This window comes from Corvus moneduloides, chromosome Z, assembly GCF_009650955.1.
Source record: "Corvus moneduloides isolate bCorMon1 chromosome Z, bCorMon1.pri, whole genome shotgun sequence".
Lineage (NCBI taxonomy): Eukaryota > Metazoa > Chordata > Aves > Passeriformes > Corvidae > Corvus > Corvus moneduloides.
The window spans coordinates 44,043,374-44,056,316 of NC_045511.1; the positions used below are offsets into that span (position 1 = coordinate 44,043,374).

At 42.0% G+C, this 12,943-nt stretch overlaps 1 protein-coding gene across 9 annotated transcripts in view; it reads left to right on the forward strand.

Moving 5' to 3' along the window:
* ELAVL2 (ELAV like RNA binding protein 2) overlaps nucleotides 1-12,943 on the forward strand; it is a 93,479-nt gene that overhangs the window by 3,194 nt on the left and 77,342 nt on the right. For 2 of the 9 annotated variants that reach the window (XM_032096303.1, XM_032096305.1), the window contains exon 1: nucleotides 837-961. The exons of 4 other annotated variants lie outside the window; for them this stretch is intronic. In XM_032096303.1, coding sequence (XP_031952194.1) covers nucleotides 846-961 — 116 coding nt within the window. In that variant the 5' untranslated portion in view covers nucleotides 837-845. Of the gene's footprint in view, nucleotides 1-836; nucleotides 962-12,943 lie in introns of those variants that run through there. 3 more of the 9 variants (XM_032096302.1, XM_032096304.1, XM_032096309.1) reach the window with 2 other exon arrangements.

The window sequence follows — 12,943 nt, forward strand, 5'->3', positions numbered from 1 at the left end:
GGTAGATCAGGGAGTGTGCGGAGGCCTTCCCCATCCCCTGCTGCTATAGGTGACCGGTGGCGTTCCGCCCGTACCGGCTTGTTGCGGTCTGGGTTCCAAACTCCAAGATAATGGTGGTGTTAGATCAAGAGGGGCTTCTTGACAGTCGCTGATAGTGGGTTTTTTTTCTGCGAACGGTTCATCCCCTTCTCTCTGATACTACATGGTTTTTGCTTTAACCTTTCAGCTTTTCTGACTGTTTCCTTTGCCCCGCTCCCCCGTTTTTAGTGTGGTACTAATCGGACGGTTAAACACCTGTCCTCCGAACAAAACACTGTTCAATAAACCCTTTGTCGAGTCAGCAGCATCCCTCTGAATGACTTTCACCCCACCTATATCTCTAGCGTGGCCCTACCATTCGAGTGTCGCTCCCATTCTCCCTGCAAGCTGCACCTTCCTTTCCCTCATGTTCGCGTCTCACTTTGCTCTAACCGGAGCCCTTATGTCGCCTTCCGAGCGCGCCCTCCGGCCCGGCGGAGCCGTGGGGCAGCGGGCGGGCGCGGCTGGAACGCGCGGGGGCTGTGGCTGGCAGGCGGGGAGGCCGCAGGGCTGCCCAGCGCACCTGTGCGGCTGCGGGGCGCGGAGGGAGCCGAGCCGCGCCCGCGGGTGGGGCCGGCGGGGCTGCGTGGCCGGCGACAGCGCTCCCTCCGATGGAGAAGGCGCGGCGGCCCCGCTGGAACCCCCGGTCCCGTCTGGTCCCGGCCTTCCGGCCCCCCACGCCTCGGGGCAGGCGGTGCGAGTGAGCTGTGCCGGCCGGGGAGGGGAGCGGAGGGTGGGGTATGGGGGTGAAAGGGTGCGTGACTCAAATGCTTTTATTTTATTTCGGGGGTTACGTCGCGCTGAGAAGCCAAGCGTCCGACCTGGGTCAGGCTGAGGGATCGTCGCCCCGTCATCACTGCTTTTTGCACGGAGCATTACCGGGGTTCGCTGTATTGCCTGCCTTTTCAGATTGCCCTGCCCAGGAAAAAAAGTACCCTTCTTGCCTTGAGTGCTTAGAGAGCGAGTTGATTTTGCTTCAACTGAGTAGTGCTGATGGTGAGAACTCTTGAAGCAGCCAGGCAGCTCGGTGACCCCCATTAACGCCCGTTTAAATACAGGTGTAACTTGTTAGAATGGGAAAACTGATGGTTATTAAAAAAAAAAAAAAATCCAGAAACTACCCAAAACGCGCAAGAAAATTTGTATTTATTAAACAGTCTTTGATTGTAGTTTATTTAACTGAAGTCTCTAAGACTAAAAGGTGTTGCCATATTTTTGAAGTTTTGAAGACAGCCTTGGTTGATAAGGTTTAGTAGCTACATAGGACTTCAGTGTCTTGCGTTCTTACAAGTGATACTGGATAAAGTGGTAACACCTGATGAATTGAGTATTTCAGGATGTGTGTATTTTCTTGAAAATTAATACGGTCCTGATTTTTTTGTGCTGAAAAACTCCATGCCATTTGACTTGGCTTTGATGGCCAATTTTAAATTAAACGGAGGGAGGCCAGAAGGTGTTCCAGTGAGTGGGGACATTTGGTTGAGGAAACACCACGGCATTAGTTAGAGCGTCAGTTTTCCTTTTTTAGTTTCATGAATTCTGAATCCTGAAATTGCATTCAGTTTTTTTCATGTCTTTTCTCTGACCCTTCAGAAATGCTGTATAAGGGTGATAGCTTTATAGCTTCATTTATAGCAATTATGCATAAATAATTTTGTTTGCAAATATAAAATTGGTGATTCTACATACTGTATGTAAAACAGAATAGTGCTTAGTTGGGAGAAACTTCGATATTTGAAGTTTTTGCCATGATACATTATTAAGGATTTATAACTACGGACACATACTAATGCCCTTGAAACTGCTAAGGAATTTTATCAGATGTATTAAAATCTGACCAAGCACATCTTTAATGCCCCTTTTAGATGTCTTCTGAATGTACCCACATGGATATTTCTGCTTCAGCAATAGATGTCTTTATTTTATGTGGTTTTATTTTGCTGAAGTGGTTGATCTTTTCCATATGCAGTGGAGATTTTTAATTGCTTTAGTCTTTGTGATGGATATGTCTTAAGTATATTTGCATAAATCTCTTCCTGTTTCTAGGTTAATCATCCTAGTATAATATTTTGCAAGTAAATTTATTATAACTTTACCATATTAATGTGAACATTGATTTTTATTATTTTTCCTGGATTCCTTTTAAATGCTGGTTTTTAAATGGGAGGGAAAGATGTACTTACTGCCTTTTCAAAAATTGTGAACTGGCGTGATTGAGCTAGGTGATCTAGGTAAAAAAAAAAAAAAGACAATATAAAAAAGCTTGCGGAGTATGTGCCAAGTTTCTAGATGACAATATTTAAACTACAGTGAAGGCCCAGGCTGAATTCTATTAAAGTCTTGTAATACTAAGCTAGAATTTTTGAGAGATAAAGCTAAGCTTCCTTTATTTGGAGACTAGGTAGGAAATAGATGACATATGATCTAGTGTTCTAAAAGCCCAAGGAATAGTTCAGCTTTCCTGTGCTTCTTAAAATAAGTCAATGCCTCTGCAGACGTAGACTTTGCAGTTAAAAATAGTGCAAGGATGCAAGCACAAGCTCCTTTCTAGTAACAGTGATGCAGAAATGCTGCTTTTGTAGATAAAACTTTGTCATAAGACATGATGGCTTTTGATTTTATTTGTGGCCAGTGATGTTCTTCATAGCAATAAAGCTGATAGTGAGCTAATGGGTAAACTCAATTTGTGATGAATATACATTTCAATATTGCTTTAATGCCATCTTCACTTCTGCCGAAATGCTTTCCTAGTAGATGCTAGTATCTGCAGAAGGCAGTGAGTGTTCCCAGCTGTTGCTAACATTTGAAAAGTGTGAGAGAATGTTGCCTTAGTACACAGACATTTCTTTTTCTGACAGCCCCCAAATCAATTGAAAAATCACAGCACTACGCAGCAGGATAGCTGATGGTGTTTTGGGTTTTGGCATCTGTAGTTCCATTTCCGAAGGCAGCTGCTATGTGTTTTTTTGATTTTGCCTATGTAAAATCTACCTAATTTGACGTACTCAGAAGGATTAGTTCTGGAGAAGCTGGCATAAGACAATTTGTAAGTTTTAGCTACCACAGCTGGTGGGTGAGATCAAGATGTTTTGTTGCCTAATCCATGTTGAAATTCTGAAAGTTACCCTGAGTCTCTGGTGGCTGAATAATGCAAGTAGGCTTCTTGATTCATTCCCACTGAAACTCAGAGAAACTGCCAATACTGAGCAAGCTGCTTTTGCTCAATAAGAATTGCTGTTTATTTGTAGGGTCTCCTTGCATCTAATACTTACAGAACAACTAAGTGCAGTGCTAAATTTGACAGAATCTGTGATAAGAGACCTAAGTGCTAGTTGTTGGTCTTTACTGTATTTGGAAGAGCACGTGTTTCACATAGACTTTCTGGTGTACAGCTCTGCAGTAAAGTACATCTTGGAAAGATGAGCTCATTGAAACACTTGGCTTTAGTAGTCAGTGTTTTTATATGGAGTGCAGGTTTTCTGCTTTAAAACCAAGCGAAAGAGAAATAGCTCACGGCAGAAATCTTAAGTATGCTTTCTCAGAAACTTATTTTAAAATGCCATGTTAAGTTTTTGAAGTAGCTCACAGTCTAAATCTGACTTGGCTGGCAAAATATGTGAAGTTTTAAGAGCAGTAATTACATAATGTGGAAAACTGTAATGGGAAGGTCTTACTTTCATACATGTGAAAATTGTGAATTGGCAGCAAGGTGGAGTTTTCCATATGGAGATTAAACTAGTGTCACACAGTTTTCTATTCCGTCTGAGCCACTGTTCCTCACAGTACTCCTGTACTTAAGCAATAGGGGTTTTAATTTGTTTTGGTAGTCATAGTAAGCCCAGATGTAACGAGGGATCAAAGTTGGGATGAGAGTTTGGTGTTTAAATGTGCTGGCAGTGAGCATTCCCTCCGAGGATCAGAATGAGAATAATCTTAGGCAGTCTTGGACTTCACGAAAAGCACTGGTGATACCGATTCTTCATTCCCTCACGCAGTTGTGATATTGCTGATGGCTCAAATAGTCCAGCTGCTGATCAGAAACTGCAGAGATTCTTAGACTAGATGAGGCTGTAAAATGTTGCAAGAATGACTAGTTTGATTTGCTGCATTTAGCAAAAAACCAGGTATATCCAGTATACCCACTGTAGCTGCCCAAATGATGCAGAAGCTAGAAAAATACTGAGGTGGTAGAGCACTTAGGATCGTGTTATGGACTTAAGACACTTTAGTTACTTCTTCAGCTGAGTGTGGAGTAGAGGTAGAAGGAAAGCATTATACTTTGGAAAGTAACTGAATTGCTGTAACATACTGTAAAGTGTGCATATGCAGTCTTGTGAATACTTACTACCTAAGTACTGGCAAAAGAGGGAACACTTTAACATTCAAATATGTTGTAAGACAGTCTACACAGAGGTAGGAAAGAGTACTCAGGGTGTCCTGGAGTATTCACTGTGATGTGTTGACCTTTTTGTAGGTCTGTGCTAGCTGCATTTGCTGTCAGACTCCTCAGGATGAGTTTGTTTAGCTAAGTCCTTACTTAGATTTAGCTGAATAAGCTTTATGTATTCTTATGGCATGAAACTGCCATTGCATGATTGCTGGAATACTGATGTTCTTCTGTGCTTTAAGTCTTGATGTCAGAAAGGAAGTTAGTAGGATTTGTTTTGCAGAATGGATGAACAGAATTTTTCTTGGAAATTCAAATAAGTATTTATAGGCAAATGCCTTAGTCACTTTTTGCAAGGGTAGAGAGAGGAGGTTGAGCCATGGAAAGGGAAAGGTAATATAAGTTAAGTTTCTCTACCAGTAGTGTGCCTGCTGATTGTATTTTCCATGTTACTACATGCTGTTATTACATACTTTGTCAGAAGTAGAACTAAGTGCTAAAAGGGGTGGCTGGAGTAATCTTTCCTGTATTTTCCTTTTTTCAGTTGTCTGTTGTTTATTATTGGTACTGATGAAAATTTATGCAGTATTACTTGGAGGGAGGTAGAGGAGGAGGCAGGTCAGAAGATAGTTTGGATACTCTGTGCCATTTCCACCAGGCTGAATTGGTATGACGAGGTAGAGATTTCAGTGGGTTTTGCAGATACTCAGACTAGTACCTACATGTCATGGGGCATAAACATTTGAAATGGGCTGCTTGGGCTGGCTTTGTGTCTTTCTAAATGAGTAGTAGGTACATTCCTAGCAGAAACATTCATGGCCCCTGAGTCTCTTAGGGAAAAATGTGCTTTTAAGTCCTGGGCTTAGATCTGTCTCTCCATATATTGGGATTTGGAAAGTCAGACTTGGCATGCAAGAGGTTGTTTCTGTGTAGTGTTGTAGAAAGCTTACTGTTAAAATACCTTAATGTAAATAAAATCGGCTAAAAATGTCATGGTAGTGTCTATTATTAATAATGTAGCTATAAAGTGCCTTCAAGAAATTGTTCACTGCTTTAGACTTGGTGTGGTGGGTATCAAAAATTACTGATTAAATATCTAAACACCAGAAAAAGGGCAAGGGTTTGTCTGCCTGCTATTCAAACTTGGCCTTGTAACCTCGCCACTTCTAGTTTTGTAACTGTTTGTGGCATGTGATTTTTGGTTTCAGTACCAAAGTGGATAGTTTCTTCAAATCTTACTCGTGATTAACTTACTTTCTGGATGCATTCTTGAAGTTATGGTCTTATCCCTTACATGCTGCAGGAACAGCTATGCCTGGACTTGAGCACCATCTTTGCAGAAAGGTGCTCTGAATAGCGAGATAGTTTCTGATAGCTCATGGAACCAGTGGGGCGCAAATGTACTTGTTTGCCTACAGAAGTTGGTAAGGCTCCTTGCAGCATTGCTTCAGGTGACCCTGTGAGAAGTGTGTGCAAGGTGGTGAGGAGGAGGAGAAGGTGGTCCCTTAGATCTCTGGTCTGGTAAGGAGTGTTTCTGACAAGGAAGATGGAAGATGGAAGAAGGAAGTATTGTGGCCATCTGTCTTGTCAGAGGAAAAGATTGTTAATGGGGTATTTGGATTTCTGAAGTTGCTTTGGGCATATGCATACATAGCCATTGCACTGAAATGGGCAGTATATTGCAGGAATGGTAGCATACACACCTTGTTTGTTTCCATTTTGTTTTTGTAGTGGAGTCTTTGTTTCAGTGCCATCCATTTTGTTTGTCCTCTTGGAATACTGGAAAATTAATTCTGTGACCTCTGTGTTTATTTATCCATTAGCATTAAATTTCGTGTGCATCCCAGTTTAAACGCAGAGCAAGATCTTGGGATTTATTTAAATTTTCTGTATCTGCTGTTCATCTCCAGTCTTGATCCAGCAAGCATAACTAGAGGTGAACATTTACTGGTTGCACAGCACAGTTGATTTAAGAAGGGCTTTTAAATATTTTAAATTTAAATCTTAAAATTCTAGTACCTGCTGTAATTGTAATTAAGTGTATTATTTTTACCTCTAGTAACACGTGTAGAAATCCCATCAGACATCCTGGCGTGGTTCATTTCTACCCAAATAAGCATTCAAAGCTGCTTTCTGCTTCCAAAAGAGGGACAACTAAAGTCATAACTCTAAAACACCATATGCTGCTTGTAACAGACTATGCATGTACTGCATGCATGCAGCAGAGAAGAAATTAGTGTATTAATGAGTTTGACTTTTTAATTTTTGTGCTTGTACCTTGAGCTACAAGCCCAAATTGAGGTCCTGACCTAAAACTGCTATTGCTAATCTGGCCAGAAGACCCATTCTGAAGGGAACTGGAAAACTGCTGACAAAGTGAACTGCATAAAGTGAAGAAGACTGTAGAAGCTGCTTTTGCATTGAGATAGCTAAACTGTGAAACTTGGCATAGCAATAGCACTTGCCTTGGATTACATCCATGGTTGAGATGTTGGTAGGCAGGATGAGAATTACAGCCTCATTAACCAACTGAGTAGCTGAATTTTTTCTGTAACAGTTGAGCAAACTGAAAGAAAATTAAATGGAGTAATGCTTGTCTTTTGCTAAAGGCTATTTTTATAAGAAGCGTGGTTCTTGTAGTGAAATTCCTCTGAACCAGTGCAGCTGAACGATATAAAACTAGCCGTTGTGGTGGAGACCAGTGATTTTTTTGTGGACATACCTCTGGTGATCAAGAATCTCTTCTCTGCTGATACTACAACTGGGCTGTAGGCTTTCTTTTTTTGAGTGGAAGGTTTCATGTGCAACTAAGATGGTTGAGATGGTGACTGTTTCTTTCCACATTGAGTGGTATAACACAGATGACCCATTCAAAGTTTTGAGCAGCCTAATCTAGTGGAAGATATCCCTGCTGATGGCACAGGTGTTGGAACTAGGTGATTTGAAGATTGGTCTGGGTTGGAATCAATCTGTGAATCCAGAAGGATTTTCTGTGCAAGTTTGGTAGCATTAGGAGAAGTGTAGAAGAGCTGTTGCAAAAGGAGTAGATACTGCAGACTTTTGCTGTGGCAAAAATACAACCTGTTTTTCTTTTGTGGGTACAGATTTTTTGATCTTTACAAATGCTGTGTGTTCTGTAACCAAGTGGAGTAAGGATTACTTGTTTTGAAACATTTTTAGGTGTTCTGAAATGAGAAATGTCAGTGTTCCTGAAGAAATACTAAGTCAAATTGCCTGTCTTTGGAGTTAATTGCACAGAATGATTGAATGCATCAGGTTTCCTGCTTGAAGCAATGCATGAGAACAGAAAATGAGTTGATAGTTTTTGTTGGAGCAGTTTTTTTTTTTTTTACTTAAATTAACTGTGTAGTATCAGATTTAGCTTACAGTTCTGCATATCAATCTTGAGTAATCTTTGTGTGTACTGAGAGAGTGTCCAAGATCAGGGACCTAATTTTTGTGGCTGCTGGTACTACTTGCTGAATTATTCAAATACTGAATTTGATAATATTGAAATTAATCACCATCTGATTGTACCTGTCCTCCTGTTTTATAATTTGGGCTGACTTGCCCTTTTAAAATTTGATTTATGTATCTTTTCATGACTTGCTTGACTGAGATGGCTGTGTTGTTTTTATCTCCATACATCTCAAAAAATTGGATGGTCAGGCTATTAAGAAGAGCTGTAGATATGTGGTTATTCATATGCTTAGTCCAAATTAGGATAACTGTGAGTAAACTGCTGTCAAATGCAGTACGTGTATGCAGGATTTCACATTGACCTGCCCCAAAAGGATATGAAATGGAGCACTCAGGAACAGCATGATACTGCCTGAGCAGCTTTGAACACTTGAATGTGAGTGGTAAATGTTTGCTATGTGTGATGTGTATGGACTGAAGAGCTAGTTAGTCCCCCTTAGAAAAATATGGGAATTGTACAACAGGATTAATAAATGGAAATAAGAGGCTCAGTTTTGTGAAAAATGAAAAGTTTTGTGGATGTACCACAGAGACGAAGATATCTTTCGTATCTGAATGAAATATGAATAGTTTGAGTGGTGCTTGTTACCCAAATTTATGAATTTGTAAAGCTAATCAGCCTCCTGAGATGTCTGTTTAAGGTATGCTTGACTCCATGTAACTTTTAATGCTGTTTGAAAACTCAGCAGGCTTGGCAGTGATGCCAGCAGGACTAGGGGCAGAAGGCCCTGAGCCCTGGTGGGCAGTGAGCTGAGCTGGGCCATAGAGACGGGAGATGAGGGAAAGCTTTTCCTTCCACAAGAACTGCTGGGCAGTGGGCCTGGTGTCCACAGACAGGGATGGTGCTGTCTCCCTCGTTGTAGGCTTTTCAGCCCATAAAGCCCTGAGCAGTCACACCACATGGCTGATCTTGCTGTGAGTGGGGGGTGAGACTGGAGATGACCTGAAATTCCTACTGACCCAAATGACACATCTGTCTGCCACTTTTGCCAGCAAAAGAAAATGCATTTACTGGACAGAGAGCTGAGGCATGGCAGAGTTTGAGTCTTACCAAAAAAAAAAAAAGAAACAAGCTCATCTGCGGTCGAACCAGAAACACTAGTACATTATGAAACTACTGGCTGTTCTTACGAGTGCGTTTCAAGGTGAAATAGTCATTTGCACATTTTTAACAGTTGTAATACTGCTTTGACGCTCTCCCAGTCCTTCAGTCTGTAGGTATTTGCGATAGTAATTGGACAAATAATATTGTTACATAGTATATGGGCTGCTGCCCTTATGAGTCTACTTTACTCTTAGTGCATATCATCAATCAGCACTTTCTCCACAAACTTTTTCATGAATGGTAGTAGACCCAAATGTTTACTTAGTTTTTAGGGGCTGTATGACACTGTTCTTTTGAGAGAAAGCAATTTAGTTGTCTTTTCCTCTGTGTAAGTTGGCTTATTAAAAGAATAAACAGTGATCTGTCTGAACTTGTTTTCCTGGTTGGGATCAGCCTAGAGGCACACATATTTCGATTTTAAGTAGTCTTAAGAGCCCTCTGGGAGCTAAAAGTATGTACCTTTGCATGAACCACTTGAGAGCAGTGGCTGTCAGAAGGCTTCTCTGAAAATCCTTAAGGGCAGTTCTGGGCCAAACGACAGTCCTTTAACAACTGGAATGAGTAGTGTGATGGTGTTAGTGATAGCCTCTCTGTATAAGAGGTGTGCTGTAACAAGCAAGCTACTGGCCAACAGTGGCTCAGTGTGTGTAAAGTAGATGTTTGGAGCTGCTGCTTGTATATCAGTTTAAAGGTGAAGTTTGCTGCCTTTTTTTTTGAGAATACTGGTTCAGATGGCAAAGGATGTTTTGGGTACGCCTCTAGGAGAACATGTCTGAGCTTTCACCTCGTTTAGGCTTTTCAGAGACAGGTTATATGATGTCCTGTGGATCAGGGTGTCTTGGTATGGGTAATACCTGTCTTTGCTTATTAGAACAGCTTTTGGTAGAGTAGGAGAAGAAATGCGGCTTAAAAGGAGATGAAAAATGGGAAGATGTGGCTAATGAGTCAGGAGATGGAAAATGGCTGTAAAGATCTAAGTAAGCCTTCTCATGCAGCAGTATCAATCTGATTTATTTTGTGGTGTATTAGACTTTAATATCCCTGTTTATCCACATGTAACTTCCGCTGCATTTCTAGCTTCCTGGTTTCTGGAAGCAGCTGTGGCATTTATATATTTAAATGATAACTTAAAGAGGGGAGGAGAAGGACTAGGTACGTATATGTACTTTTATGCAAGGGGGACTTCTGTATAGCAACTAAAAACTGTAATACCTTTGTCTAAGACTATTTTTGATGATAATGCTTTTGTCACGTACTTCTTTGTCCAGTTATGGGCTGGTAATGTGTGAAAGACTTGTGTCTTTGTCAATTAACAATGTGCAACCAACTGATCACAACTTGTTTGTATCAACAGTACCTTGCTTGCTGTCCATTTTTCTGTGTTATATTATACTGGGTGATCTCAGGAGGATTAGGGTGCAGAGATATGGTGAGGAACTCTGGACCAGAAAAAGAAGTGAGGGGAGGAGGGATTGCAGATAGTTAAGGTATTACTTCTGGCTCACAGATTTTAATAACAGCTTGCTGCCCTTGTTCTGTGTTTACTTCACTTTTCTTCAAAATTATTTAACTTGAAATATTATATGGACAATTCTCTTAGGTAGGAAGGAATAGAATATGTGTTTAAGCAGCTTATGCCAGTGTCTTCTGTGGGATAAATAGTAGTGGTCATGAAAACCAGGTAACTATCTGGAGGGTTATAGAGGATTGGAAAACATGACTGCACATGAGGTTGTTTTTCAGCTTCACCTTGATACTGATGTGTTCTTCCCTGCCTGCTGTCCTTGGAGTGAAGGCATGTGAGTGGCCTCTAAAGGCACTGAACAATAAGAATCATAGAATGATTTGGGTTGGAAGGGACCTTTAAAGGCCACATTGTCGAACTCCCCTACGAAGAGCAGGAGCATCTTCAGTTTGCTCTGAGTCCCATCTAATCTGACTTTGAATGTTTGCAGGAATGGGGTATCTGTCACCTCTCCAGGCAGCCTGTTAACAGTGTTCTATCCATCCCTAGATGTCAGTCACACCATACAGCTTGGTGTTGTCAATCCTGAACTGCACTTCTCATGGCTTCTACCTCACAACCATTTTTTTCCAAGTAGCAGTTGGTACTGTCTGTGCAGATTAAACCCATAATGGTTGTTGTCTTCTGTAGTCACGCTACATCTTAAAATGTATGTTAAGACGAACAAGAAATTTTTCTCCTTCAGTCAGAGGAATTAAGTGGATCTAAAACAGCTCATGTGGGACTGCTAGTAACTAGCCATTGTAGTGTTATCCCAGAGGATTGTAATCAGTGGGACAGGGTCCAGTTGGAGGCCTGTTCCTAGTGGTGTCTCCCAAGGTTCAGTACTGGGCCCAGTCTTGTTTAACTTATCCATCAGTGACTTGGATGAAGGGGCAGAGGCCTCCTCAGCAGTGTCACTGACAATGTAAAGCTGGGATGACTGGCCAATACCCCAGGGTACTGTGCAGCCCTTCAGAAGGACCTTGACAGGCTGGAGAGATGGGCAGGGAGGAACCTTCTGAAATTCAGCAAAGGCAGATGCAGGGTCCTGCACCTGGGGAGGAGCAAGCCCAGGCACCAGCACAGGCTGGGAATGACCTGCTGGAAAGCAGCTCAGTGGAGGAGCTGCGGGTGCTGGTGGACAACAAGCTCTCCATGAGCCAGCAGTGCCTTGGTGACCAAGGCCAATGACATCCTGGGGTGCCTTAGGAAGAGCATTGCCAGCAGGTTGAGGGAGGTGATCCTGCACCTCTACTCAGCCCTGGTAATGCTGCATTTGGAGTGCTGTGTCCAGTTCTGGGTACCTCAGCACAAGACAGACATGGAGCTCCTGGAGCTGGTCCAGCAGAGGGTGACAAAGATGATTGAGGGACTGGAGCATCCCTTTTATGAGGAAGGGCTGAGGGAGCTGCACCTGTTCAGCCTCAAGAAGAGCACTGGGAGGGGACCTCATCCATGTCTATGAGTACCTGCAGGGAGGGTGCCAAGAGATTGGAGCCAGGTGGTGGTGCCAAGCAATAGGACAAGAGGCAGTGGGCAGGCATTGATGCACAGCAAGTTCCCCCTGAATAAGAACTTCTTTACTGTGCAGGTGACTGCCCACTGGAACAGGCTGCCCAGGGAAGTTGTGGAGTTTCCCTCACAGATACTCTGAAGAACTGTCAAGATGCAATCCTGTTCAACAGTGCTCTAGGTTGAAGCTAGAGCAGGGAAGTTGGATGAGGTGATTCGCTGTGGTCCTTTCCAATCTCACCCACTCTGTGATTAACGTCACTTAATGTTTTGGCCTAAAAGAATTAGTGGGATAGTCTTGTTTTCTCTGCCTTTCTGATTCCCTGATTCTGATTTTCTCAGGAGAAGCTTATTGCTCAGGATTTAATCCTGAGAGTAATTTTGATGTGCTGGAGTGAGGTGGACCAAAGAGATGGTGGTGGGGCTAGCAAACATCCAGCTATGCAGATAAAGTGTGGGAGTGATGATATGAAGAAGCTTACTCTATCTATCCAAGCTGCTGAATCCAGCCATGAACAAGTACAAAAGAAACTTGAGAAGCTTCAATAGAGACTGATATTGTAGTGACGGATAAAATCTCCTGTTGTGCAGTACTCACATGAAACTCTTGCATGTCCTTAGTTAATGTGTATTATGTGACTAAGAGTTGAGATTATTCTGCCATAGAGGCTTCTCTCTTAATATTTAGGAGAGATCTTCAATCTCATCCTTTCCAAGTACCATCAGGAAGGAATTATATAAAAGGAATGCTCCATCACCCTCTTCTAGAGAAGCCCATATGAATTTTTAAACATCTTTTTAGTCCAGTGAGTTGTAATAGCTTTACAGCTTAGTTAAAAATAGCCTCTCCTCAAGGTCCGCTTCTGTAGCAAAC